This window comes from Mirounga angustirostris, unplaced genomic scaffold (genome assembly GCF_029215605.1).
Source record: "Mirounga angustirostris isolate CCGP_5_RB_7025 unplaced genomic scaffold, mMirAng1.0.hap1 SCAF_3, whole genome shotgun sequence".
Classification (NCBI taxonomy): domain Eukaryota; kingdom Metazoa; phylum Chordata; class Mammalia; order Carnivora; family Phocidae; genus Mirounga; species Mirounga angustirostris.
The window spans coordinates 101,754,167-101,782,155 of NW_026991711.1; the positions used below are offsets into that span (position 1 = coordinate 101,754,167).

A 27,989-nucleotide genomic window follows, 5' to 3' on the forward strand; every position below is an offset into this window, starting at 1 on the left:
ACCTCGAAAATAGAGGGACTCTTAAAGAGATAGAACCACAATACCATTATCACACCTAAAAATCATGAATAGGAAGGTCTTTATCTTGGACGCACAGCCTGTGTTCAGATTTCAGAAATGGGCTCGTAATTCCTTTTCCTTGTCTTCAGTCAGCCACACACTGTGATTGGGTTTGTTCCTGAACTCTCTCTTCATGGGAGTCTGTTTGTTAAAGAAACCCGTGTATTTGAAGAGTTTCCCACAGTCTGCATTTTACTCCTTGTGCGCCCGTGGTGGGGTTTACTGTCCACCTCTCCCCTCTCTTTTTTTTTTAATCGGCCGCTAAGATATTACAGCTTGATCACACAGAGGTTTAATTTCTGCGCAAGGCTACTTCATAGGTGCGGCTGGGTCCTACCATCAAGAGGCACAGAAGTCTGTTTATCTTACTTCCCTTGATGTTCTCAGTCATTGGGGCCTCTTAGCCCACTCCATTAGTTCATTAGCATTTGCAAATGGTGATCATCTCATTTAAGTGTCTTTATGAACTCACTTAATTTAAATATATTTGATGTTTCTCAGTCTGCCAAGTTACTCTTACTGATGTTTTATTGACTTTTAAATTTAGCCTATTTAAATTTCATAAATGCTAAGTTTGGGAACATCTGAAAAGTCACCTAAGGGAAGAGACGCCGCTAACATCTGCACCGAGCTAGCGCCCTCTGCCTTTTCCAGAGCTGCTCCTTTTTTAAAGGAAGGCTTTCTCCCTTTAATTTTTTTTTAAGTGGAGTAAAGCCTGGCCTCTGTGCTACAGCTTCATATGTTTTACCAGCTGAACCAGGAGACCCACCAGCTAGATGGGTCCCTCCTGATTAATTTTTTCTCCTGGAGACCCTGAGGCCTGCAGTCACGCACATATGGTATCTAATGGCTTGCTGGGTAACTGAGTTAATGGTGTGTGAAGGTGACCTGAATAAATTTGAAATCCGAACTAACGTGGAATATGACAAGCTGCTCCTGTAATAAATTTGGAGTGCTTGTGTTTTTGCCCAAGTGGGTGTTAGGGGACTGTTGGAGAGAAAATACGAAGGCCTGAGCTCAGAAATTCTGCCAAGGACACAGGACACCAGATACCTCCTCTTGAGAACCTTTTTAATGAAAATGTTCACTGTCCCCTTCCCACCTCTTGCTGGAATTTTAAAGATAAGCGTCACTCCCCTTTTAGAATTACTCTTTCTCCCTGAGAACAGCGAGTGACCAAGACAGGGTTGGCCTTGGTGTGGTTTCATCAGCTTTTCCCAACCCTTCCTTCTAGGAAAGATAGATACCAGCAGAATTTGACTTGCTCGCTCCATTTCGCTACAGACAAGTGGATATTTGCAAGCTTCTGCTGGGGGCTGGACTGCCACTTGGTCCTCAGTTTGGTTTTGATTGTTAGAGCCACGACAGTGGGGGGAAAAAAAAAAACCAGAGTAGGACCTCCCAATCCATAGCTATTAATTTAAAACGTGCAGTACCGTAATGTTATGTACATTATAAAAACATGGAAAACTAAGCGAACATTTTCATAGTTATTTCTTACATCGCAGTGAATGTTCCTGTGCACCCCATGTCGTGCAGTCCCCTTCGTTAGTTAGATGAGGGACTGTATGAGGTTCTGGCAAAGGCCTGGTGCCCTCCAAACAAACCAGACACCAAAAGCAAAATTCAGCTTCAACTAATTTTGATCATCGGAAAATATGGAAAGAAATTAATTATTTTCAACATGTCAGTTGCTGTTGTTTTCAGAAACGGAATTTTGTTTTGAATTCCGTGGCAGGTCCACATAACCCTCTCAGAGGGAGGACTTCTCCAAGGAGCTCGCTCTGACTCTGTTTCCACTAGGATCTGTGTAGAGTTGTCCAGACTGCCACTGAGAACAAATTTAAGTCCCAGGATGTGTGTTTTAGTCTCTGAGAATTAAGTCCCCCACCCCTGAACTTTAAGACACTGATTTTTGCTAAAAGAATCCCTACAGAGTTCCTTTTAAACATGATATTCTTTGGGCCCAGATCTGCACTACAGTGGCCCCCTTCTTACCCCCTGCAAGGTTTGTTTTACTGAGTAAACATCACTTCTTCAGTATCGTTCTGCCCGCTCTCAACCTGTTGCTTCTCCCTGTCTGGTTTCAGACCCTAGATGTCTTTGCTCTTGGACTCCTGACTGTTTCATTTAGCAGATGTTGATTGAACAGCTTCTAGACTAACGATCGGAGATATAATGAATAGGTCCCCCCAGGGGCTTGGAATCAAGAGTAAGAGACACACTCAGCTCAAGCAGTGTTTAACAGGGTGGGAGACCCTACAAAGGAGGGAATTAGGGGTCCATTGGCAGGTGGGGGGTGGCAGGTGGTGCTGTTAGTGATCTGTTTGAGGAAAGTATCAAGAAGAATTGCCCCTCTGAGTACTTCCAAAGGGACTAAGGACTGCCTAGGATGGTCAATGGCAGGCTGCGTTTCTAAGCAGGAGGGAGTCTCTTAAAGACTGGAAGCAACAGTTAGTGAGCTGTGAACAGAGAAGAAAGGCTTGACTCTTACAGAACAACGTTTAGAAATCCTGAGAAGATCCTAACTATGGCACAGCTCTTTGTAGTTCCAGAACCACTTGTCCACATCATCTCATGTGCTCTTTGGGTCCTCTCTGGAAGGGAGACTGGTTATCACCTGAAGAATCTGGGTGCAGGGACACCTAGGTGGCTCACTAGGTTAAGCGTCTGCCTTCAGCTCAGGTCATGATCTCAGGGTCCTGGGATCGAGTCCCGCATCGGGCTCCCTGCTCAGCAGGGAGTCTGCTTCTCCCTCTGCCCCTCCCCCATCTTGTGTGTGTGCACTCTCTCTCTTTCTCTCTCTCTCTCTGATAAATAAATAAAATCTTAAAAAAAAAGAATCTGGGTGCAGGTGGGTGAAACCACTTGGCCAGGGACACATAGAGCCCAGGCTGAGCCCCAGATCTGACTTTAGCCCCTTTTCCTGTACCTTCCTAGGAAAAGTGACGGTGAGCATTGGGTTAGGGACAGACCTTCAGAACTCAGTGCCTGAGAAATGTGAGGGGGTGGAGGACAGGTATTGATAGAGTGGGAGCAAAGAGTGTATGGAAAGTGTGAAAGAGGTTTTCCAAAATGGTAGTTGATTATGAGACCTCGACTTTATTTCCCCAGTGTATTTTAGTTGTTTCTGTTTTCAAGCCCCTGCTTCTAAATTAGATACTTTAGCTGCTTTTCCTTCTAAAAATATTTATTTGCAGCACTTTAGATTCAAATGTGTATGAATTAGGCCAATCACTTTTATTTTGCTATCTTTGTGTTTTAAAAAAGTCAGGAATGAAGGGAAGAAATTCCAAGAGGCATGATTTATTTCAGGGAGAGGGGGAAAGGGAGGGTACTTTTCACGTCCCTCTTAAAAAATGAATCTTTCACGTAAAGGCCAGTGGTTAGCTGTCCTTTGAAGGGAACCTTCACCGCTGTGCCAAAATCAGAATCTCAATCTGTCCACTGTGGTTTCCTTAACATGTATAAGGAGATGATGCCTGGAATTTAGAACGGTGTTCTTAGTTTGATTGGATCAGGGGAAGGAAGCAGCCCAAGAGAGACTTGCCTTTTAAATGGCCTGGTTTATCACATGTCAGGTCCCAGCCTTTACAACAAAGATGTGTTGACACTTGCTATTCTGAGGAGAGAGATTATGCACGTTATTACAAAGTGACACATCCATCATGATGAAGTCGTGGATATTAATGGGTATGGCACTGGGCCAAATGCCTTGGAGAGGAAATGTACCACGCACGGGCCTTAGGCACTAGAGCCTGACCCGGACAAGGAGCAGCAGAAGCAAGCCCCTGCCGGCCCACTCAGAGGGGGAATCCCCTCGGTCAGGCCCAGCATCGAGGACAGAGGACCCCTTGGGGAGTGAGGGGTCTGCCCTATACCACATGGAGGTCTGTGCCCTGTCTCTGACATGACAGGGTGCTGGGTGGAGCTCTTTGAGAGGCACGGTGGGGAGTGGGGTGTGTGTGTGTGTGTGTGTGTGTGTGTGTGTGTGTATCAGTGTGGTGGGAATTGTGACCCCTTCACATAACAATAAAAAAAATTTATTTCTGTGCATGCTCCTATAATAGGGCAGGTATGATATTCCCTTATTTTAAAGATAGAAAACCTGAAGCTCCCACAAGTAGTCACAGAGCTAGAATAAAACCCCAGATTGCTTCATTCTCTGCCCCACACTGCTTACTAAAATTTACACAAATGTGGATGGATGCCCAGAAAGCCACATTCCTTCAGGTTAATGCGGAGGTAGCCAGAGAGGTGGGGGCCTAGCCTGCCAGACCCGTTCTCTCCTCTCTTACTCTAAATAATGAAGCGAGACTGGTGACAGGTGACCCAACTCTGCCATCCATCCTGGGAGACAGTGTTTACCCTGAATGCCTCCTGCTGGTAAGAGCCACCAACCATAAGGATCTCAGTCTCTGTGAAGCAGTGTGGTTTACCCTGCACATAACCATCCCAACAATGAGTGCTTCCTGGAACATGAAATTATCTGTTACTTGGAGATGTCACCCATGCAGACTTTGCAGCCAGGGTCTGGGATGGCACCAGAGGGCACGTCTGTGACCTGTATGAATCTGTTTAGTTGTCCTGATGTCCCCAAAGAGGTGCTTGTTTTTTTAATTCATTAGGGCTCCAAAGAGAAGAACACCTCCAAATACTACCATAGCATCAAATCATTAGTTCTCTTAGAGCAAATTAAGCGCTAAATGAAACCTTTTCTAGTCCCAGGCTGTGTGTTACCGTGTTTCTTCACAACATGGTATCTTGGTTTTGGATTTTTTTTTTTTTGTAATTCAGAATCAAACTAATAGAACCAGTCCTCCCTGCCCCCCCACCTCTGCTTTTGCAGAGTCCAGGGAGAAACACATGCATCTTCGTGCATTGTAAATTGCTGTCCTTTGTGTGGGGTTCAGCAAACTCAAGCTTACCTTCTTATTTGGAGCTGGGAGAGGCTAGCAGGAGGGTGAGACCTGGGGGGGTACCCTCTCTCTAGAATGCAAGCGAAAGGTGTGCATTGTCCTGTGTAAGTGGGCTCAGAATCCGTTTTCTCTTCCTGGTTGCCTCCCTAAAACATGGCCTTCTCCAATTATCTCACTTCCCAAACCTCAACATTAGTTACTACATGGGAAATGTGCCCCTTCAGGGCTGCCTACTGTGATTTTGGACATAGGTATTATTTTGTTTTTCCTGTTTGTAAGGTAATTACTAGTGGAAAAGTTAGAAATTGCAGGAAAGCAATTACTTTTCATCCTAGCACGCAGCGATAACCAGGTTGGATATGTGTTCTGCCTGTCACTTTTTTGTTTTGTATATCTTGCTTCACATGAAAGCAAGTTTGAAATTAATAAAAAGCGTTCCTCGATAAACTGTAAGTAAAGATAGGTGGACGAATATGGCTACACTGTCCATTACTGTGAACATAGGACGAGTTGATTTTGATGGAATCTGTGACAGATCTACAGAAGCTAACACATGAAAACAGAAAATGTGATGTGGCCCATTACTGAAAGAAACCAAAATGGAGATTTTTTCCCCCCTATTTGTAGAAGAATACATTAAAGTTATTAAGAAGGATTAATCTCTTACTTTTTTTGTTTTCACAAGGTCATCCTTTTTAATTCTTTCCTGACATATGCAAAGCTCAGAAAGGAAGATGTCCATTGTTCACTTTTCCAGTCATTATTCATTTCATTTCATAGTTACTCCTGAAGATAATCTTGGACCTAAAAGTGGGGGTGTTAACAAATGATCGCCTTTGGGTGTCAAAAGCTCCAGGTACTCCATGCGTTTTCAGTTGGCGGCCAGCCTCGGTCTGATTCTTTGGGGAAGTGGAGGTAGAGAGTGACTTGTTCCAGAGTCGTGACACTGCCCCCCTACACTTCTCCCCACCCAGGGTCCTTGCTTTCGGCAGTGGAGGGCAGTTTTCTAATGAGCTTAACACCGAGCTCTCAACACCCAGGGACGGGTGAGCTGGGAGGAGAGGGGACCTGGGTGGCCATCAGAGCCCCTGTGCCTCATCTCCTTTGCAGATTACTGGCCCTGTAACCCCTGGGAAAGCAGGGAGGAAGGTGCTTTAAGTCGTAAATTTATTATTCTTTTAAAGATTTTATTCATTTGAGACAGATAGAGCATGAGCGGGGGGAAAGGCAGAGGGAGAGGGTGAAGGGGGCTCCCCACTGAGCAGGGAGCCTGAAGTAGGGCTCCATCCCAGGACCCTGGGATCATGACCTGAGGTGAAGGCAGATGCTCAACTGACTGAGCCACCCAGGCGTCCCTAAGTAGTAAATGTAAGTCATGGACTTTAGGGCTCAAAGGACCTTCCAATCAATAAGCCCCTCATGTTACAACTGAAGAACTTGAAGTTGCAAAAGATAAAGCAGGTTGTCCAGGCTGATCTAGGTGGTTCTGGGTAGACTAAAGCTTGTACCCCGGTGTCCTGCCTCCCAAACACTTCACTCTGAATAGCCTTGCACATGCTCACCCAAGAAAAAGATTTTCTTCAGAGAGTGTGAGAAGTTCACCAGGGAGAAGGTTATTCCAGGTCAGACCCGGGGAGTGAACTTCATGCACGGTGCTGGCTGAGCAGTGTGAAGTTTGACAGCTGCCGCGGGGCGAAAGTGTGGTTTATGAGGAAGCCTTCCATCCCCAGACTTCTGCAAAGTGAGACAACTTTAAGTGAGAGTGGTTTACCACCTTTTCCTTTTGACTCCATCCACCCACCTCTTCCATCTCTCTGCACTTTTACTACTCAGAGCATCTTGCCTTTCTCTGTCCTGCTAGCTGACAGAGGGAATGACCTGAGTCCCCTGGCCATGATCTTGCCACCAGCGTGGTTGATGGAATGACAGAATGTGGCCCTTCCTCACCTCTTAGTGAAATGAGGCTCACCACCACACACTTATTTGAAGCATTAGGTTCCAGACTAAAGTCACCCATACCAAATTCAGACCTCTGTTATATGCATACCCCACCTGGACTATTAATTGCTTGGTATTTTTAATGGGCTCATTTTAAGAATAATTATTTTAGGGGTGCCTGGGTGGCTCAGTTGGTTAAGTGTCTGCCTTCGGCTCAGGTCATGATCCCAGAGTCCTGGGATCGAGCCCTGTGTCGGGCTCCCTGCTCCGTGGGAAGCCTGCTTCTCCCTCTACCACTCCCCCTGCTTGTGTTCCCTCTCTCGCTGTCTCTCTCTCTGTCCAAAAATAAGTAAAAATCTTTAAAAAAAATAATTATTTTAGCTTTATCATAAGTGATGAATGAGCATGAAATCCCATGGGTGTGTTACTTAGTTTTTCTAACCGTATATAAATAGACTTACAACTATTAAAATTAAAAACTTTTACCCGTGCTCCACCTAAAATCACCTTGTATCTGTAAACATTACATTGAAAGAGGGAGATTCTGTTGAATTCAAGCAAGAAACAACTTTTTTCTCCCTTGAACTGTACAGTTAGTCTTTTCTGCCCCTTGGATACAATTTTGGGCAGGTTCTATAAAACTTGCAAAAAAAAAAAACCCTCTGTTACTTTCAGTTCCAAGAACAGTCCAAGTGCAGTAATTAAAATACCCATTCTAGTTTAATAGTGGAAACTCTGAACATCATCTCAAGTTAAGCTCCTTTTCTTCCTCTCCTAAGTGCTGTTTTGCCTGAGAAGCCTAAAATGAAGGTGTGGCTCCCTCTCAGGGCTGGTTTCCAGCAGCCCACCCTCCCTGTGGCCCCTTGGACAGAGCCCTTCCTTGAAGGATCCAGTGGGGCACCTTTCTGTGTGGTCCACACCTGCACCAAGGGAAACAGTCATCTGTTCCTTTGAGAAATCCTGGGAGTTCTGGTCTGTTCCTATTCCTGACATCTCCTTCAAGGCATCCTTCCAGCCCCAGGCTCCAACCATGAGGCATTTCAAAGCTTGGATCTGGTGCTAATCTGTGTGCCCCAGGAGTTCCCAGGGATGCAGGTGAAGCTCTCCCAGTGGTCCTCTAGAGCCTTGCCCAGCTGGTTAGGTAGAGGAGGGAAGCGAGCCAACAGCTCCCCAGGGATGACCACCCTCTTCCCCTCTCAGGGTGTGGGGAGGAGGGCGGACTGCTCACTTTGAGTTATGTGGTACCTGTCGCTTGGTGGCTGGCCGTTGGGGCCTCAGTTTAATTGGCAGGAGAAGCCCCGTGTTCACACCTGTCACACTGCCCACCAGAGTAAATGTGATTCCGAATCCTTCCCTGGAGACATAGAGGACAGTCCTGCCAAGTGACCCCTTCTCCTCTATGTTTAGACCGCATCCAATTGTTGGGCGCTGGCCTAAGCCCATCGGGATCCCGTGTCTTCCACTCTGTCAGGAGTGGGTGAGACTCACAGGTCACCTCCATTCAGTCCATAATTCACCCAACCCATGCGGGCTCTCTAAAAAGTGCAACCTCAGTTCTGCCAAGGCAGCCTCTTGGTTTTCTGTTCTTACGTTGTGACACCTGGTGTGGTAACAGTGGCCCATTTTCCACCTGCTACCTGTTAGCACAGGAGCATAGCTGGTGGGCTTTGTTGCTCTTGGCCCGCAGCAGTCAGAGCAGAGTAAGGGGCACCATTATCCGTAAGTGACTGCATTTGCACTGGCGGGGCGAGGGGGTTGTGAGAGAAGCCAGCTTTACCATTTGAAGACCTCCTGCCCTTCTCAAAGTAGAAAGGAGAGTTCATTGTTTTCACAAACTGGCTGGCAGGTCCCCAGGGTCCTTTGAGAGGCATTTGTTAAATTACAGAAGGCCTCAGTGCTAAGGCAGAGAATACCCTGAAACTTGAAAGTACTGGGAAAATGGGGAAGCATGCTAGCTAACCAGCTAGGGTTCAGATAGAAAGATCTGGGGGTGGGGTGGGCTTGGGTTCAGGTTGGGCAGCGAAGTGAAGGCTCTAGCCATCTTGAGGCTCATTTCTAGCTTGTCCCATTTTATGGTCTGGGGGGTAGTGTGAGTACCATATGTTTTTTAATGAAAGTATATATTTAAGTAGCTTTTATATACATTTTATTCCCAATTTGAGCTTAGCACATATTAGAAAATGTCTAATATAATTGGGAAGTGATATTCAATATTTATAGATCCACCAGCAGTAACAGGGCTCAGAAATCTGAGCCACCTAACTGGACAGTAGAGAATAAGTCAAGTACTTTTGAATATTCTTCCCTTTCACTCATTCCACATCCTTTTCTTTTTGCCCTCTGCCCAAAACTCAGCAGTAGGTAGGTTCTAGAACTACTCATAACAGACTCAAGTGTGGCTTATGTACAACTAACCCATTGCGCTAGATGAGTTGTAATTTATAGCAGCTGAGGTCCAGTCAAGAATAAGTGTGGAGCCCAGTACAGCAAAAGGAAACAGATTCCCTTCTTTTGTTGGCCATGGGTCCATAGGGGGGCCACAGGCCAGGCTGTAGACAAGAGCACAAGGTTCCCGTGATTCCCACTGTAATGATTGAACATCCGCCTTTCTCCTTCAAGGTCAGGATTTAGGGAGGAAGGGTCAAGGGTGGCAGGCTTAGAGCATCTTAGCTTCCCAGAGTCTTCCAGAAGCCTAGGAGGCCTGAGTGAGACACAGCAAGGACCCCCCCCCCACCACACACACACACACCCCTTAACCTTGGGTGGTTACTTGCAATAAATGAGCCAAGGACCTTAAGGTCTGATTATTCTGTAATGTAAATTCTTTCTGCTTCACTGCTGAAATTCAGAGATTTGCATTTTAGAACTTCTGATCTTGGAATAAAAGAATTTTTCATCCTGGTTGAATTTTAGACTTCAGGAACAGGCTAATGAGGTAGGGTTTTTTTGTTTTGTTTTTAAATGTCTCCCTCCCTCCTGTCCTTCTACCTCACAACTCCTAAGAGAACTAGATTATAAGGAAGAGGACTCAACTATGAAAGACATCTTGTAAGGTCTGCAACTCTCGGTTTTCTTTTCATTAAAATACACCTGAGGTAAAGTCACAGACCTTAAGCTCATTTGCTGGGAGAAGGTTTTGTTGGGGAAGGACCTGGTTCCTGAGGCAGGGTGGGAAGCTCGGCAGGACTGGGTAGGAGAGCCGAGCGGGAGGAAGCCTGAGATCCGGCTTCTCCGCGAGCCCATAAATGTGCTGTGTGCCCTGCGCCCTCCCTGTTTGCTCACCCAGCCCCTAACGTGTCCTGAGCTCCTTCTCTGCGCCAGGCCCCCCCAGGCCTGGAAGCCCCAGCATCCTGCCCTTCAGAAGTCCCCAGCCCCGCAGGGTGGGCAGGCCAGGCCAGGGCAGCCCGAGGAAGCCAAACAGGAAGTGAATGTGCAGAGATGAACTGAGGCATACGAAAAAGCTTAAGAGTTTATTTGAACAAAATCCGTTTGCAGTAGGCAGTGCCAAACCGGAAGTAGTTAGGAGCACTCCCCTGACAGGAGGGGATGGGGGCACAAAGACGTAGAGGAGGTGTGGAAGCGAAGAAGGGAGATTATCGCCTTGGCTGCGCCTTCCCGCCTAGTGGGCTGTTGGTGACTGGTCGTCTCGCCAGCGTTTTGACTGTATAACTTCGAGGCATTTGCCAGCTTCGCTTTATGGAGGCCACCACAGCATCAGAACCGCCGCCGTCTAATGGCCTCCGTGTTTAATTAATTGAGCGATACGGACTGCACTGAGGAGGTGGCACCTCACTTCGCCAGAGTGAGCCCAGGGATTGCCAGCTTGCAGAGAAGGAAGGGGGAGGAGTCCAGGAGAGAAAAGGAGGGGGAGAGGAAGGGTGATTCAGGCCAAGGCAGAAGCAGGGGGCATGTAGGTAGACCTGACACAAAGGAGGAGGGAGGACGGTAGGAGATGAAGCTGGAAAGCCTGTAGAAGCCCGTTTTGTGGAGGGCCTTGTGTGCATAGCTAACGAGGTGGTCTCTCACTGCCACGAGGAGCCTTTGAAGACTTTGTATGGGGGACCGAAATCCTCAGTTCTGGACACCAGCCCTGAGGATGGTGGATTGAAGGTGTGAGGGCCTAAAAACAGGGTCTCAGCCCAGGGCCTCTTCTAGAAAGCAAGGCCTGAGGTAGGTTTGGGTATTGCTCATTACTGGGGAAGGAGGTGCAAGCCCAGGGCTGCAAGGGCACAGGAAGAGGGGAGCAAGGCCAGGAGAAGTACAAGGTGATGTGCTGGCGCGGACGATTGGCCTGGCCACATAGCACTCGGCACTCCTGGAAGCTTTGCAAGGAGGAACTCGGCTTTGGTGGAGTCTGCGGGAGAGAGAAAGAGGGCAGTTCTATTCTCCCTGGCCCCCCCTGTGTCCTGCTTCTCAGGGGCCCTGGTCCACCTCTCCGGGAACTAGCGCCCCTGTACTTCTGGGATGCTTTTCAGGGTTGCGGCCCCCCGATGCCCCCCACCTCCCGGTGTAGCTTCCTCCCGGTCTGACAGTGCAGGGCAGCCTGGGTGGCGTGAGCATCCACAAGGCAGCAAGAGGAGTCTGAGAAGGCTCAGGAGGATGCGTCACCATTCGGACAAGGCATCAGCTCAGAGACTGTCAGCAGTTCACACAGGTGGATGCAGCGAATGGAGGAGGCTGGGGTAGAGAAAGGTTCACAAGATCTTGGTTCAGCAGAATGGACCAGTCCAACCCAAGCTTTCAAGGAGTTACGTCTCAGTAGAAGTTAGTAAAGCGTTTCCGGGGTGGTTTTGGAGCAAGGCATCCTTGTGTTTCTTAAAGCATATGATTCATCACCGTATATTAATAAAACCATGCATTAAACCAATTTCTGTATTTGTAGGGGAGGAAGTGGAAGCTACTACATTAAAAATGATTAAAAATCCATGATGGTTGGGGCGCCTGGGTGGCACAGTCGGTTAAGCGTCTGCCTTCGGCTCAGGTCATGATCCCAGGGCTCTGGGATCGAGTCCTGTGTTGGGCTCCCTGCTTGGTGGGGAGCCTCACCCTCTGCCCCAACTCTTGCTTGCTCTCTCTAGTGCTCTCTCTCTCTCTCAAATAAATAAAATCTTTTTAAAAAATCCGTAATGGTCAAAATAAAAATCCACTCACAGTGTACTTGTCAGGACTGTTACTGCTGAAATGGTAACAACACCAGTTTCCTAGCTCCGGCCACAGCAGGGACTGCCTGACTGGGTACCTGGGAAGGGGCTGGGATGCACCTGAGACCTGACTAGAACCGTGGTTCGTGACCCTACCAGAACACGTGCTGTCTCACATTTGGCCTTCTTTAAGCAAGGACTTCGTTTTTCTCTGTCTGGAGCTTGACCTGCGTGTGACGGGACCCACGCTGGATGTGGCAGCACAGCTTTGGACTCTGGGGAGGGATTGGCTCTTCCACACCCGTCATTTCTTCCTAGGGAAGATGCCCACGGGCTCAGCACTCACCAGGTGCTTTCCCTGGACCAACAAACTCTGGGCAGAGCTATAGAATTATTTATTTTAAACTGACAAGTCACAGGTGCCAAGTGGATGAGGGGAGTAGGGTTCCCGGAGAAAGGATGTATGTTGTCTGCAGTGGGGAGCAGGGATATTGCAGGCAAGAAGATCCCTGTGCAACCAAAAGCTCAGAATACTGACATTTGCCAAAGAACATTCCTCTACTCCTAATTCACCGGCTGGGAAAGGAAAGGGCTCGTGGTTCTCCACTTGTGCTTTCTGCCTCTCCCGCTGCTGTAGAAGCGCACTGGTATTGCTTTAGATTGAATTGTTTTCCTAAAGCTCTCTATTCAAGCTCCGGAGAGCTTATGATCAATTCTGAAAATGCACCTGCCTCCAGCGACAATCGTCAGCATCCACAGACACACGGAAAACATTCCTCCTTTGCTCCAGCATGTTCTCTCCTTTGCCTTTTCATCTCCCCTTCCCCCCCACCTCCAAATGAGTTTAGGTAGATTTGAATTTTAATCAGTTTGATTGGTTGTTTTTAATATGAGTTTAAATTGAACTAGAGGCTGTTGAACAGCATTCTGGGGCTCCCAAGTTGCTCAGCTGGGACTGGAGGCATTTCTCTCTCTCAGCCCCCAGAAAGGGGTGGTGGCCTGCCTGGGTTTGATAGTCAGTGCAAGAGGCTTCTGACTGCATCTCATTAACTTGTAGGTGATAGGGTTTGAGGAGTAGATAATTTTCTTTGACCTTGGTCTCTTAGATCAGACAGGGAAGGCTTTCTAGGGAGTGATCTGAATCCAGTTCTTGGATCAACAAAATCCAAGACACTCGGTTCATGGTAGCACTTTTGCCCTGGGCCTGAATATCTAAAATAAAGGAAGGGAGGGAGATGCTGGGAAGCGTCCCCATCCCTGCACATCTCCCTCCCCACTTTTGTCCTACCCAAGGGTTGGGGAAGGCAGGCTGGGCCATGGTTACTTTAAGAAACATCAGCACCCTATTTCTTAAACCCCAAAGATAGCAATGTACGTCGAAGAGAGAAGAGGATCCCTTGAGCCTCTCTTCGTGGCGGGAGCTGAGCCTTCCAGTGAGGTGCCAGTGGTGGCAGCTTTGAAGTCCTACAGACCGGTTTCTCTTTGTTCTTGATTGCATGTAGTTAAAATTTTTCTATTTTAATTAATATAGCAAACACCCACCACCCAACTATGTAAATGTTAATATTTTGCAACTTTTAACAGGGAAATTATATATTACAAATACCATTAAATCTCATCCACCTCCCTAAGCCCTCCCTGCCCCCTCAGTAATCTGTATCCAGCAGGTGGAGTCTGTCATCCCCATGCATATTTTTGTACTTAACTGCAAATGTCCATGTACATAGCATTGCTTTGCATGGTTCAAAAGTGATGTTGAGCCACACAGATTGTTCTGTGGTCAGTCCCAAAGCTGCTGCTCACTTGTCGAAATCTTGGCCAAGGTGCATCACCTTTTTGAGCCGCAGGAAGATGTGTTAAGATGCCGGTTGTATTAATCCTGGCACCATCAAGGTGGGCTAGGATCAAGGCCTATTTGGTACTATGGAGGCAGAATCAAGAGGGCTTTGTGCCTACTTTGATGTGTGGAACGACAAGGGTGATTCTAGTGCAGGAACTTAAGGAATCTGGTGCGGATTAATGTCAGTCACTGAGATGAGGAGCACACAGGGTGGCGCTGGTCTGGGAACGTAAGGTGATGGATTCCCTTTTTGACCTGTTGAGTTGGAAGTGCCTGCAGCCCAGCAAGATAGACAGGTTCAGGAGGCAGCTGGACATTTGAACCTGAAATACAGGCAATGGTCCTAAGGTGGAGTTGGCTCTTTGGATTCCTGTAGCATCCAGTGCACATTACCTTTGAGCGGGGAGGCAGCTCCGTGTGGGTGACTCCAGGGCACCTTTCTCTGGGATCCGTGGCGTGAGTCACCCTCACTCGATGTCTGCAGCACTCTGCACAGGTGGTAACAAGAGGCCTGGGCTGAATTACCTAGTTGTCAGGTCAGCTTCAAAGCTTAGAGTTACGTTGGAAACATTTGTTCTCCTCTAATAACCTGTTTGATTTTCTCGTTCGTGAAATTACATAAATCCTCTTTGAAGATAATTTCTCCTTTCAGACTTGACCAGGCCTTCACGTTAATAAATTCGCAGACTTTATTATTAGCCCCTGCATATGCTGTTTTTTATTTGCCTGAGCTTCCCCCCACCCCACCTTGCTATATTTCAAGGAGGCCCCACCTCTTCTGGAACTGATGGCGATACGTGTGTTGTGTCCTGTATATTGTTCACTCCCCGGGCATTGGGTCTGGGAATCCTAATCTGAGGTCTGCCTGAAGTGAGTACCTCCAGGACAGGAACCATGTGGGTCATTCACTGTTCTTTGTCCCTCACTGCGGACCTAATTCAAGGGCCTTTGGTCCATCTTCACCAGCTAGCAGCTGGCTTTTCATAGGGAAGCCTGTCTTTTTTGCTCAAAGGGGAGATGCCTGCCCAGTCCCTGAACAAAGCCCAACAAGATGTCCCAACAGGCCTCCTTTTAGATGATAGGAATCCACCCAGAGTAGCTCCAGCGAAAGTGTGGGGTGGAATGGGGGAAGGCAGCTGCTGTTATTATAGCTGGAAGGATCCAGAAAAATCTGGGAAATTGGGACTAGGGGACAGCTGTGGATGGAGTGGGACCTAGAAGCAGCTCCGGGACCAGGTTTCCGCTCTTCCGTGTCTCTGTGCTTGCTTTCCTCATGGGCTCCCACCATCTTCCTTCCTCCTCCTCCTCTCCCTCCCATGCCCTGTCTCTCTGTCATGCTTGGTCTCAGTCACTGGTCCCTCTGATCACCAACTGTCTGTCTCGGTCTTCCCCTTTCCTCCTGTCAACTCTCACCTGGCTCTCTTTCCACCTCTGGCAGCTGCTTTCTTCAGAACTTGTGTCTGGCTCCTAATCGCCCAGACTCTGACACAAAGTGACCTTTCTGCTCTATAGCCCATGGCCATCTGGCAGGAATCTCTCTGTGTACCAGATTCTGAGCTCCTGAGAGAGGGTCTGATTGGTTCAGCTCACCCTCCAGAGCCTGGCCACGTCCCAGGCTCCTGGCCAGCCTAGAGATGGGTCCCCCTCGGGTCAGACACACCCCGGGCTGGTCAGCAGTGGCAGGGGGCCGGAGTTACAGAATTCCCTCCCTCCTCACCAGGGGGCTGTGGGTGGGGATGGAGTCCCTGAGAAGGGGGTTTGTGGGGACAGGAATCACCAGGTACATCTGGCACAAGACCCATATCCTAGAACCCCTCAAATTAATGTATATCACGGAGGTGATCCTAAATTTGATTCAAGCTATGAATGGGAAGTCAGGGTTTAGAAACTGTTTCTAGTCACCTCTGCATTAATTCAAGGGTACACATCTCTGAAGTGATGAATTTAACATCTTCCAGCCATACCAAACATGGCATGAAATTAAACTTTCAGGCCAAGTGTTTCATTTAATGCATACATTAGAGTTCAGGCATGGACTTGGTTGCTTCTGAACAAAATCATCTTGGTGCATAAGACAGAGAAGGGAACGAGGCTGTTTTTCCAGCCATGAAGACTTCTGATACGTGATTTGAAACATGCCTCCCACAAAATGGAGAGCCCTTTGTAATATCCCCCACCAGGGCAGCGCACGGCAGAGGGCAGGCCCTGAGCCCGTCTCAGAACACTGTGAGGAGGCTGGGAAGCACTGCCGCCCTCCCCCCAGCAGAGCCCCTTCCCCTTCCCTGAGCTCTGTGGCCGCTGGTGCCACACCCCTGCATCCCTTGCGGTCTCTAGTCATAGAACTGGCTAGTAATACATTTTCCTGGAGTGTGTGAAAATGGGCTTGGAATGAGAAAAAAAACTTGTCCCACTTTTGTATAACTGGAAAACATTACAGAACTTGAATCTTTCAAATTTCGAAAAGAAAAAAGAAAAAGCAACCTACAAAATCCAGCTTATGCTACTTAGTCACACGGAAACGTGAAGAGGAAGGGAAAACGAGTTGCTTCCACTTCATGGGTGGTTTTGATTTAGAAAATGTGCCTCGAAATTCAGTACAGAAAAGAGGTTTTGTTTTGCTTCTAATAAAAATGAAACTACTTTTGAATGGTTCAGGGTTCATTGAAGTTTACATTTAATCTTTTTTCCATTTTTTGTCTACCTGGGTATGCTCATTATCTCGCCAGATGGCGAGTCAATCAATGCATATTGTGGGAAACTCTCGTCTCTCCCTCATCCCAACTAGGTGGGATCCAGTTCTGACAACATACGTTAATCATCACTAGAAATACTGGCAAGAGCTGGGGATGTTTGCGTTCCTCGGGGACAGCTTAGCATCTCCAGATAAATATTGACTGCCTTCTCTGGGCTTTCCTTCCCCAAACTTCCTGCCCCATAAGGCAGAGGAGCCAAATGCAAAGTGCTGGGTCCCTGCTAATTTACAAAGTGGGGATAATACTTTAAAGCAATTGGCCTTGAGCTATCATTGGTATTCAGTAATATATTGCTACATAATCTGTTCCTTCTCGCAGAATTGTACAGCGGCAGTATGACTGTGTTTGCCCTCAAAATCCAGTCAGATTACTTTTGAAAGAAATATTATGGGTTTGGAATGCCAAATTCCTGCAACCTCTATATTAAGAACTCTGTCTCTGTGGCCTCCAGCTCTGAGGCAGGTTGTTACTAGAATGAAAAGAAAAAAACAAATGCCTTCCCTTTGTGTTCCCTCTTTAGAATAAGAAAATCTATTTGGACATTATTCACACCTACATGGAAGTACACGCGACTGTTTACGGCTCCAGCACGAAGAATATTCCCAGTTACGTGAAAAACCACGGTATCCTCAGTGGACGAGACCTGCAGTTTCTTCTCCGAGAAACCAAGGTAGGTTTTTAGTGAGTTTTGTAAAAATCCATCAGTGGTGTGGTTTACAGTCTGTTTCTGTTGGTGTTGCAAATGGGGTCAGAATCTCTCGCGCTGTCTTTTCAATGCTGCAGTAACTCGTTAGGTCATTTCTGGGCAGTGGCTTTCTAGATCAGCTGTGGCTTTAAAGTTAATCATGGAAGGACGTTGCTATGGTTTAAAACTTACTTACCAAGGACCCACGCTGTGCCAGGCATCCAGTGAGGGGCTGGGGATACGGTGGCAACCAGGAAAGGTAAGGCCCTGTCTCGAGGGTCAGACCTCGTGATCAAGCAGCGGCTGTCACAGCAAGCTTGCCTGGGGTGCCCGGCTCCCTCACTTCCCCACTGGCTTCAAGGAATCGGCCCCCCAACTGGCTTTTCCTCATGCCTCCTCATTCAAAAAGTTGGTAGTGGACCCTGAAGAAGTTCAGATGGGGCGGGGGCGGGGGGCAGGGAGAGTCCCTTCGGGCTCAGGGAGCAGGGAAGGCACTGTGAAAGATTTGGAGATGGGTGCTGGGCAGGGCGGGCCTGGCGTCAGGAGAGACGAGGGAGGGCCACGTGCTGGAAGCAGAGAAGATACATTCCGGAGGGAGCCACAAAGCCACCCAGCTGCTCTGTTGCCGGGGAAAGAGTGGGAGGAAACCTTCGCTGAGGGGCTGAGGGGCTGAGGGGCTGACTGTCGCAGGCACAGATGGACCTCAGACCCCATCGGGTCGGTACCTGGGGGAGCCACTGATGGAGAACTATTTTAGTGGTGTGATGAAAGCGTCATTTTGCCCCACTGCCTATAATTCTGCTGGGAAAGTACCACGTGACCTTAGGGGACTTGCAAATAGATCCGAGTTTGGCTTTGAAGAGCCAGACATGGTGCAAGGACTGTTAGAGTGAAGAAAACAAGTGCGATCCCTTCCTTAAGGCACAGGGCAGCTTGTTATCAACAGTGACTATCTCAGTTCTGGGCCCTGGCTGGCTGGCGGGGTTTTCGTTCATAAGGTAGGGGGAAGGCTGAGTGGGTGAGAGGCTCTGTGGCTTCAGAGCAATTTCTCATCATTGTGTGACACTTGGATTTGGGAAAGCATATCCACACACGCTGCCCTGTTTGTTCTCACAAGAGCCCAAAGAGGTAGGTGGAGAAGGTGCTGTTGTTAACTTCATCGTAATCAGGAGAAAGTAGGCTAGAGCGTTCGGCTGGCCCATAGTCACTCACTTTGCCTGGCAGGCGACCCTAACTCATGGATTGATTGATTGATTGATTGATTGCAAAATTAAAGCTCTGCTAGGCCCTTAAAGGCACCATCCTCATGAGTAAACACCCAAACTGGAGAACACTTAATGGACACTCACCAGCCAACAGCATATGTACCTCCTTTCGGCCTCAGTTTCTCTTTATGTGAATGCATTTGATCATTTCTACCTCCAAGTCATTTTGGTGGTGCCATGAATAAAACAGTTAGGTAAATTATTTATCTCCTTGGCCAAAGATCTGGTTTGTACTAATTAAGATCTCATTTCCTTGCAAGGTCATCTGTAGTCCAATGACTGTTCCTGACAACCAGGAGTGAAGTGTGTTCGTTCCCCAGTTTGTATTCTCGGCTGCCCGTTCTTTTTCTGTCTCAGGATGACATTTTAGAATCGTTAGAATGTCCGGGCCCTTTAGTGGCAATGCTATTTTTTGCCATTTGCCTCATTTTACTTTTCCCCACATCAGATGGTGGGAAAAGCTCAAGCTCCTTTAAAATTACATTTGGCAGCGCTGGTTTTCAACAGCGTGTCATTACTGTCTCACGCACTCCTATTAACCCAGCCTCGTGAATGTCTTACTCAGCCTTGGAAATTTTAAAAGAACCCTTGCTTCCCCTACCATCCACTTACCCTGTCAGAGAGTGGGAAATAGGACGAAGCTGAGGCCCCTGATGTCCTGGGGAGGAAAAGAGAAGAGGCCCGTGGTGTCCGAGCCGCGATGTGGGAGGTCACCAAACAGCCAAGGACTGCGGCCTGAATTTTGAGTGTGAGGGGCATATATTTATCCTTGAGAAACTGGTGCCTTCACAGGATGTCACTGATCCCATTTTGGATTGCCTGTTCATCTGACTGGAATATATTAAAACACTCCAAGTGGAATTATGGCTAAAATAGTTGGCAAATACGATGAAAATGAGGCCATGTGTTGCAGAGACTCCCCTCATACCCAGAACACAGCAGCAGGCACAGAAATGAATGGATCCCGGGCTTTGAAATAATGACACTAAAGAACAGTCATGCTTTGCATTTATAACCTTTTCTCCCTCTAACACCTTCCTCTGTGTCTCTGAGCAATTTAAAAGCGATTTATTCCAATCCACGTTGAAAGTGGAGAACTGGAGATACGGAGAAGCAAACATCGGTAGAATGAATGGGATCCGCACACTCGTCAGACTCACTGGAGAGGGAAGGAGTCTGGTGCTCCTTCAGGTTGGGAGACAGGTGGAACTGATTGATGCTTAATCAGCTCCTCACTCATTGTTTTTCTTTATGAGCCGTCTTCGAAGCCCTGCACCCAGGCCCAGGAAACCCCGTGCTCGGCAGCATTTCTCCCCAGCGGGCCACAAGAGCCCACGTGTCATTAGCTGGCTCCAGCCACAGGGAGCCTCTGAAGATGGAGGAATTTGGTGTGACACTAAAATTGGGGCTAAAAGAGCCAGGAAGTTGTTGAATCTAACAGACTCTTCTAATAAGCATATAAATTTGGATGAATTAATTATTTTATCAGAGGACCATAGACAAGGCTTTCAGTCCAGCAGACTCCCAGAGTACCATTGAAGCACGCACTGGGTGGCATGTTTTTATTTGGGGGTTAAGGCTTCCTCTCTTTTAATGTGATTTCTTTCTTCTCCTTCCTAATTTTAACCTCTTCGTGCCCACCCCACCCCCCACCCCAGTCTTAGCACCGGAAGCTCCTTATAGAAGGGGCATTCCCATCCTACACTAGACTGGAGGAGCATTTGGAGTGAGGCAGAACAGGTACCTCCCTTTCTACAGTAAAAAGTTGAGAGCAAATTCTGGCTGTGGAAAACAAGGGGGGAAAGCTGCTGCTGCTCATGCTGTTGCTGTACCCCTTCGCTACCCCAACCTCTGGCCGTTCACCCTCCAGCACGCGGGCAGGTCATGACAGCCCTGTTGCCCTACCATGTCAGCTCATCAGCTTGGCTGTGGGACTCACCTAGCCTCCTGGGCAGGGTTGGAGGATATACGGTATATACTGTCCCTGTTCCATCCCATCCCCATGTCTGATCCCCCATCAACCATGACTTTTCCCACGAGCTTGGATGCAGTTGAGCAATCTCTCAAAAATCCAGGGCTTGAGGTGGCCACCACCCATGGAACCAGACTCTCATGCAGCTCCGTGATGAGAGAGGGGCTTTGCCTATTCTGTTTACAGGTACATTTTCAATACCTAGAACAGTGCCTGGCTTGTAGAAGGCCTTCGGTTAATTCTATAAAGAATGAAGGAAAGAGGATGAAATCCATTAGTCATCTGGGATCTTGGGACCATGCCCGTAAGAGTCATTTCTTGCTTTGCTCATGAATCTCGTACCTAAATCGCCAAGGCTTCCACAGCGGGTGACACTGTCCTTCTGACAGCCCATGCCTGCCTCTCCACCATATTGCCCACACATCACACAGGTGTGACCTGTGAGAGAGAGCCCCAGCGCTTACTAACTGATGGAGCAGTCCATCTTCCATCTTCCATTTCAGACACAGAAATATGCAGCCTCAGATAGTCAAGGAGGCTTCATCCTCGTGGCCAATGCCTAAAATTACTCCCATTCCAGCCAGATGGGAAGAAAATTTAGGTACACACGTACTCCTCTCTCCCTCTTGCCCTCCCACATGCGTGTGTAGAATGCAGTGGAGAGCGAGGTCATTCAGTATCTTCTCTGGCTTCAGGAACAAAAGCACATCCACACACTCAAATACACACAAAAACGTTCAGCATCTCCTCATCCTCACAGAGACATTTGATTGCTGGAAAGATCTCATCTATTAGTATTTATTCTTTTGCTCATTTTTCTGACAAATGTGTATTCACTACCAAATACATTCCAGGCCTTACTCCAGGCATTTTTGCTACAAGGATGACTAAGGCAGTTTTGCCCACCAGTGTTTACACAGATGTGGTAGAGGAGACAAACAGGTAAACTGGGGACTTACTGCAATGTGAAAAGTGCACAGGTAGAAGTGGTAGTAAGAAGGAAGAGGGACACCAATGTACAACTTCTGTGATGCTGTAAGCAGGGTCAACCATCCAGTCTTGCAAAACACTGCACTGTGACTTGTGATGTCCCTTAAGTAAGAGCAGGAGGTTGCTCTGGAGGACGGGAGCCGATGATCAGCCGAATTGTAACGTGGTGCATCCGTGTCAGCGTGGTGCACACGGTCACGGAGATTTACTCTAGTAGTCCTAGCCATTTTCTCTAACCCTCTCTGTGCCCTCTCCGTGAGTTCTCTCTTGTCACAAGAACCCTCTGGCCTCAGTACCATGAGAGCCCATGCTTAATGCGACGGTGACTAGGCCTCTTGTGCTGCCTCGCACCTTGTAAACAGTAAACAGTTCGTGCTGGGCAGCTGAAGATGGTCGGCATCTACTGTTAGAAACTTATCCAGAGATTTCTCTTAGCCACCGCCCATCTCCAAGTTAATGCATTTGTAATGCAAATTGCAGTGCATGGGATTTTGAACTGCTATTTCCAAATGACCGAAGTGGGTGAACTTTTGGTCTTGGTATTGTTGTTTGTGTTGTGTTGGGTTTTGTTTATGAAAGACCACTTGGGTAGCAAGGATAGTCTGGCTGCCTACCCAGTGAGCTGGTCTCTAGGAAATAGCCTTTGACATAGCAGGCAATTCTGACAACCTTTGGGCACTTAAACATACTTGGTGTATATCATTGTCTTGTCTCCTTTAAACCTTCTAGCTCTTTACAAGAGAATCTTCTTGTAGTTTAGGTTAGGGACATGGGCAGCCCATGAGAGGGAATAGCCAAACCTGAATGGGAGAGATTTTGGCCACTATTCTCTTCCTTCAAGCATCGAGTGCAGAAGGGCAGACACGCGTCCAGAGAGAGACCCTTTAGGCTACATGAAGGCATCACCTCTCAGGAGAATACATTTCCTCCATACTCGGCTACCATACGGATTCTGTTTAAAGCTATAAAGATTCTTTTTAAAGTTATATTACCAAAAATAGGGGGATTCCCAATCATTATATGAAGAAGAAACAAGGTTAGCAATAGTATGTCATGGCTCATGGGACTGGCCTTTCCACGAGGCAGCCGCCATAACCCATGTCTTCTCACTCTTCTGATGGATGTCCCTCCCCTTATTTCAGTCCAGGTACTTTGTGGAATAGTGAGAACTCGTAAATACACATGCAGGTGCCAGGCATCTTGTAAACCGCACAACCACAACTCAGGCACACCTAAGCTCTAGCTAAACAGTACAAGGTCATGTGTGTGTGCAGCTGCATGAAGTTGAATCTGGATTCCGACTCCTGTTCAGTGAACATTTACTTCAGTGCCAAACCTTGGAATACATCGTTTCCATGAAATATCTCATTTAATCCTCTCAGCAACACCATGAAATAAAGCACTATTATTTGCACCATTTTTACATATGACAAGACAGTTTAGAGAGCTTGTGTAACCTTGACTGAGGTCCCATAGCTGGAGAGAATACGTTATAATGGACCTCAGCTAATCCATAGGAAGAGGCATGTAACAGTTTCCCACAGTTAGAGAACTAGGAAGTGAGGCTGTCAGGGTTTGAACTTTGGTCGGCCTGAGTTTAGACCCTGTGCTGTCAGTTCCCACATTGTCCTGATCACTTTGTGCCAGTATTCAATTTATTGGATAAGCTAAGATTGATTCATTGTTCAGACTCCCTCCTGAGCCGCTCCACCAGTTCAGCTAGGTCACGCTAGTCAGAAAAGCTTACGTGGTGCGCGTGTCTTCTATTTTGGATTATCTTCATGTTCCCCATCAAGAGTGACTGGAAACTGACCAAATTCATGTGGAGTCTTCCTAAGAACCACTTTGATCCATGTTGAAAGGATTCCTTGTTAACTGCTCCAGTTAGGGGTTTAGAACAATTCTGTTTCTCCCTTTCACACAGGGTAAGACTCCGAGTGGTTTTACTGAGCCGTTTGTGGACACGTAGGAATGTCCCAATCCTGTGCCGTGAATAAGATCTCTGGTGCTTCATCCGTTTTCTCTTGCTTAGTATTAGTTCAGAAATTTAATTGTAGAGCATGTAATCCCTGGGTTTAGAAATGCTTATTGATGGGAAGGAGTTGCAGCCATGACAATGTTCCGTCATCTGGAATACCCTCATTCGATTCAGGGCTTCTGAAGGCCAGATGAAGTATAAATAAAATATGCCCAGTTTCCTCTCGAAAAGTGAAGCTCTGCTTGAATGAATTCTTGTGATGTGTCTCTTGCCTCCATGCTGAGGATGTCTGTAAGTAGCACAGTGCTGGGGAAGCTGGGGACTTGGGGGGAAGGAAGTTTAGTATGGTTAAGGCACCCATGTGTGCCAAGGCCATGGGACGCAGGAGTTTAAGGGCTACCCTTTGCTGGTGAGGAGCTCTCTCTGCCTACCCTTTTTGTGATTCAAATGTCAAGAGTGCTATTTGACCTTAATCTGTCTGCTCCATTATAATGTCACAGGTATTGAGTACACAGGAAGCAAGAAAAAATTGCTTATTGACAGAAATGACAACTGTTATTTTGGTGTTTCTGAGTTGTGCATTTCCTGCAATCCTAATTAGCGTGACAAGAAAACTCATTGCCAAGAAATTGTATGGTATTTGCTTAAGCTTCATTCTCAAATTGTGAGGCTTTGGAGAGTTAGCCCGAAATGTTTACTTTCTGTGTACTGAGATGTTTCGATGCCAGCAGGGCAGCCGAGATGGTGCAAATTGTTATTCAGATATAATTAAACCTAGGTCACATTCAAGTCCATTAAGCAACAGCCCCATATACTTTTAATTAATGGGTTTAGATTGGTTGGTCTAAAGGAGCTAATTAAATTTTTTTCCAGGATTTTCTATTTAAATAATCATTGTGCATCCTATATTTTCTCCAAAGTTCTTAGCAATTTAAGTTTGATGAAGGTATCAGCACTTCATGGTAGGCCCTGATTTTCAGAGGTCAGGACACATTGTGGGCTCCAGGTCTCTGGTTAAACCCACAGAGCCCCCCCATCTGCATCTTCCAGCACCTTTCTTCTCAGAGTGAAAAGGATCTGGAAGCCCTATGCTTTCCTGCAACCTGAGAGAGGTCATCTTTCCCCTGGAGAGCCTGCATATCCTCCCAAAAATCTGATAGGGAGGGCGGATCACAGAGCTCAAAAGCCTGAAGGATGGTAACCCTGGATTCTTCATATTTAATAAAGCTGTGATGTCTTGGGATGAGTCTTTCCCACTCTTGCCTTCCATTTCTTCTGCTGCTGTCAGGCATCCTCCCCCACCCCTCACCCCTGAGCCGCATGCTGAGGCCACACACTATACACTTAAGTTCTCTCTGATAATCTCATTCCTGTCAGCTACTTAAGAAGAGTAAGATCCAGGAGCACCTGGGTGGCTCATTCGGTTAAGAGTCCAACTCTTTTTTTTTTTTAAGATTTTATTTATTCATTTGAGACACAGAGATAGAGCATGAGCAGGGGGAGAGGGAGAGGGAGAAGCAGGCTCCCTACTGAGCCAGGAGTCGGACGCAGGGCTAGATCCCAGGACTCTGGGATCATGACATGAGCTGAAGGCAGATGCTTAACCATCTGAGCCACCCAGGCACCTCAAGAGTCCAACTCTTGATTTTGGCTCAGGTCATGACATCGGGCACCAAGCTCAGCTGGGAGTCTGCTTGAGATTCTCTCTCTCCCTCTGCCCTCCTCCCATGCATTCTCTCTCTCTCTCTCCCAGTCCCTCCCTCTCCCTCTCTCTCTCTCAAATAAATAAGTAAATAAAATCTTAAAAAAATAACAGTAAAATCCAGAAACAGGGCCTCCAGGTGGTGGTGGAGATGCCCCTTTATTCTACATCTTCCAGGCTCCTACTCACATGGTGTTCCTCACCCATGTCTCCAGTGGTTCTGCCCAAGGGATAGTGCCCCCGGCTGGCAGTGGGAGCTCTGCTGGCCCCATAGCTGCTCTCCTCAACTCCTCCAGTGGATGTCCCTGGCAGTATATTTGGTCATCCCGAAGTTTACAGGAAGTGGAAGGTTATTCCTCTGAAACAAACAAAGGTTAAGTGCCCTGTTTTGTGCAAAAGAATATACAGTTCAAAAACCTGGGTTTTTTGTTTCTTGTCCCAGAAAAATCCCTGTGGGGGCTACAGTATGTCCAGCATGGGCCATGGTCAGTGTTCAGTCCCGAAACTGAGTGCCCAGCACAAACTTCCTGCATCTCTCAGTGGTGCCCAGGGAACCCAGCGGCCGGGACTCAGGTCTCTCCACATGGAACCATTCTAAGCAAGCAATTCCATTTAAGTAGCCACAAAGACGGAATCGCTGGGGAAAGGGCCCCGTGAAAGGAGAATCAGGCCTGCTGTGTATCCACTTCGCCAATATCCTTCACTCTCGGGGCCTGGCTGCGTGGGTGTTCCTCAGCGTGATGGCAGAAGGGAACGGTGCCGTGGGGCCCCGTTATCCTTTGGTGATGGATGTGTCTCCACATGGATGATCTCAGCCTTGGCTCCTTGGTGTGGTAGGGAGATCTCACACCTCCCCAAGGCCGGACTTGGACCCTGCCATCGATGGCTTCCAGCCCACCAGCACCGTGAAGGGTCCCGAGGGGAAGAGCTGCACTGAGGCATTTCCCTGAGATGCTGTTTCGGTTTCGGACCCAGGAATGATTGCCAGTGAGCTGCAGCAAGGCCCCTTTGTCCCAGCAGCTCTGGAGCTCGGGTTTGCAGGAGGACTTGGAGAGTGTGTTTTGGCTGCCATCTATTGTCTGAGGTGGGGAACGCGCATGGTGTACTTGCTGAGGAGGGAAGCCGTCTGGCTGGTGGAGCCACTCAGCACCCTCTCCCCTCCGCTGACGGGGAGATAAAAACAAAGTTGTTGGTGTCCCCCAGTGAAAACCCCATTATGAAAACCTGTGTTTACTGAACTACCGTCATTTTAAAGCAGCTCCATTTGAACTGTAATCAAACCGCCAAGTGACCTTTCTGTCCCCCTCGCCCAGCATCCCTGAAAGGGCCTGTTGTTCCTTTGGTTCAATGAAGAAACCTTCTGTTTAGTTAAGCAAGTGTTTCTCCAGTCATGTCTCCTGGTGAGTTACGGAAAGATTATTGTTGGGTCTTGGTTTTTGTTGTTGTTTTTTATTCTTTTAATACCCCCGCCTCCCTACCCCTTCAACTGCTCACCTCTCCCCCACTCCCCACGCTCATTTCTGTACTTTTTTTTTTTTTTTTTTTTTTTTGCAGAGGAGAGCATAATGAGCTGAGCAGATTCCTGGGCCTGTAAAGGTCCCTGGTCCTGTTTCTCAGCTCCTGATGTGAGCTGCTTTCTCTTCACCCCACCCCCCCAGGGTCTGGGAACCTTCCAGAGTGTCTGAGGCTTCCACATGGGAATGAAGCACAGAATAGCTCCCTGTGAGCCAGGGACGCCAGTCCTGATTGATGTGTTTATATATGGTGTGCTTTTCTGTCTTACAGTTGTTTGTTGGACTCGGGTTCCCTTATGAGGGCCCAGCTCCCCTGGAGGCCATTGCAAATGGATGTGCTTTTCTGAATCCCAAGTTCAGCCCACCCAAAAGCAGCAAAAACACAGACTTTTTCATTGGCAAGCCAACTCTGAGAGAGGTAAGCCTCTATAAAAAAAATCCTTCTTTTAACAGTGTGAATACTAGCTACTTACTGAAGGCTAGGAGCCCGTTCAAACTTCATAGCCTTGGATAGTAGGTATCGTCAACATCATTAAAGGACAGTAGGTATCGTCAACGTCATTTAACATAGCTGGGTGGAAGGAGGGGGTTGTACAGGGGCTCAGGGAGGAATGGCTGATGCCCTGTCCTAACCAGGTGGTGGCACAGCCAAGACTTGCATCTACTTCTGCCCCTCTCCAAACTGTGGCATCTTTTCACTCTGCCTCAGCTCTACCCTAATTCACACAGACCTCTCCAGCCTTCTCAGTGGCTGAGGTCTGACTTTTTGAATGTCTACAATTTATGGAATAAGGAAATCCACTGGCTAACAGGCATTTTTGAAGAATGTGCTCTCCGCGATGGGCTGTGGGGAATAGAGAGTGTGTCGTGGGGTCCTTTGCTGTCAACCCTGAGAGACAAGACAGATGATGGGCAACTGAAGTCACGTGCCTGGTATTTTCAGCCACCATCCGCGGGCACCATCCTGAGAACTAATCCTGCCATTGCTAGAACTGTTGGCAGAAACCTTATTTGAATTGCTGTCAGAGATCCTCTTTAAAAATCCACAGCAGGTGATGAATCACCACTGAAGGCAGTTGGATTCGATTTGGGGCAATCAACAAGTCATTTAGAGCATGTGGGTGATCAAGCTGGTGTTTCTGTATCTAGTCAGAAACAGGTGTGTGCAAGAAACCATAAGATTGATCTTCTTTCTGTGGCTCTGTGGGCTGCTCCCAAGGAGGAAGCCTCTC

General features: G+C 47.6%; 1 protein-coding gene across 7 annotated transcripts in view; it reads left to right on the forward strand.

The window, feature by feature from the left end:
* Positions 1-27,989, forward strand: part of MGAT5 (alpha-1,6-mannosylglycoprotein 6-beta-N-acetylglucosaminyltransferase) — a 336,998-nt gene that overhangs the window by 271,888 nt on the left and 37,121 nt on the right. For all 7 annotated transcript variants that reach the window (XM_064586440.1, XM_064586441.1, XM_064586438.1 and 4 more), the window contains 2 exons: positions 17,172-17,321; positions 27,029-27,175. In XM_064586440.1, coding sequence (XP_064442510.1) covers positions 17,172-17,321; positions 27,029-27,175 — 297 coding nt within the window. The remainder of the gene's footprint in view (positions 1-17,171; positions 17,322-27,028; positions 27,176-27,989) is intronic.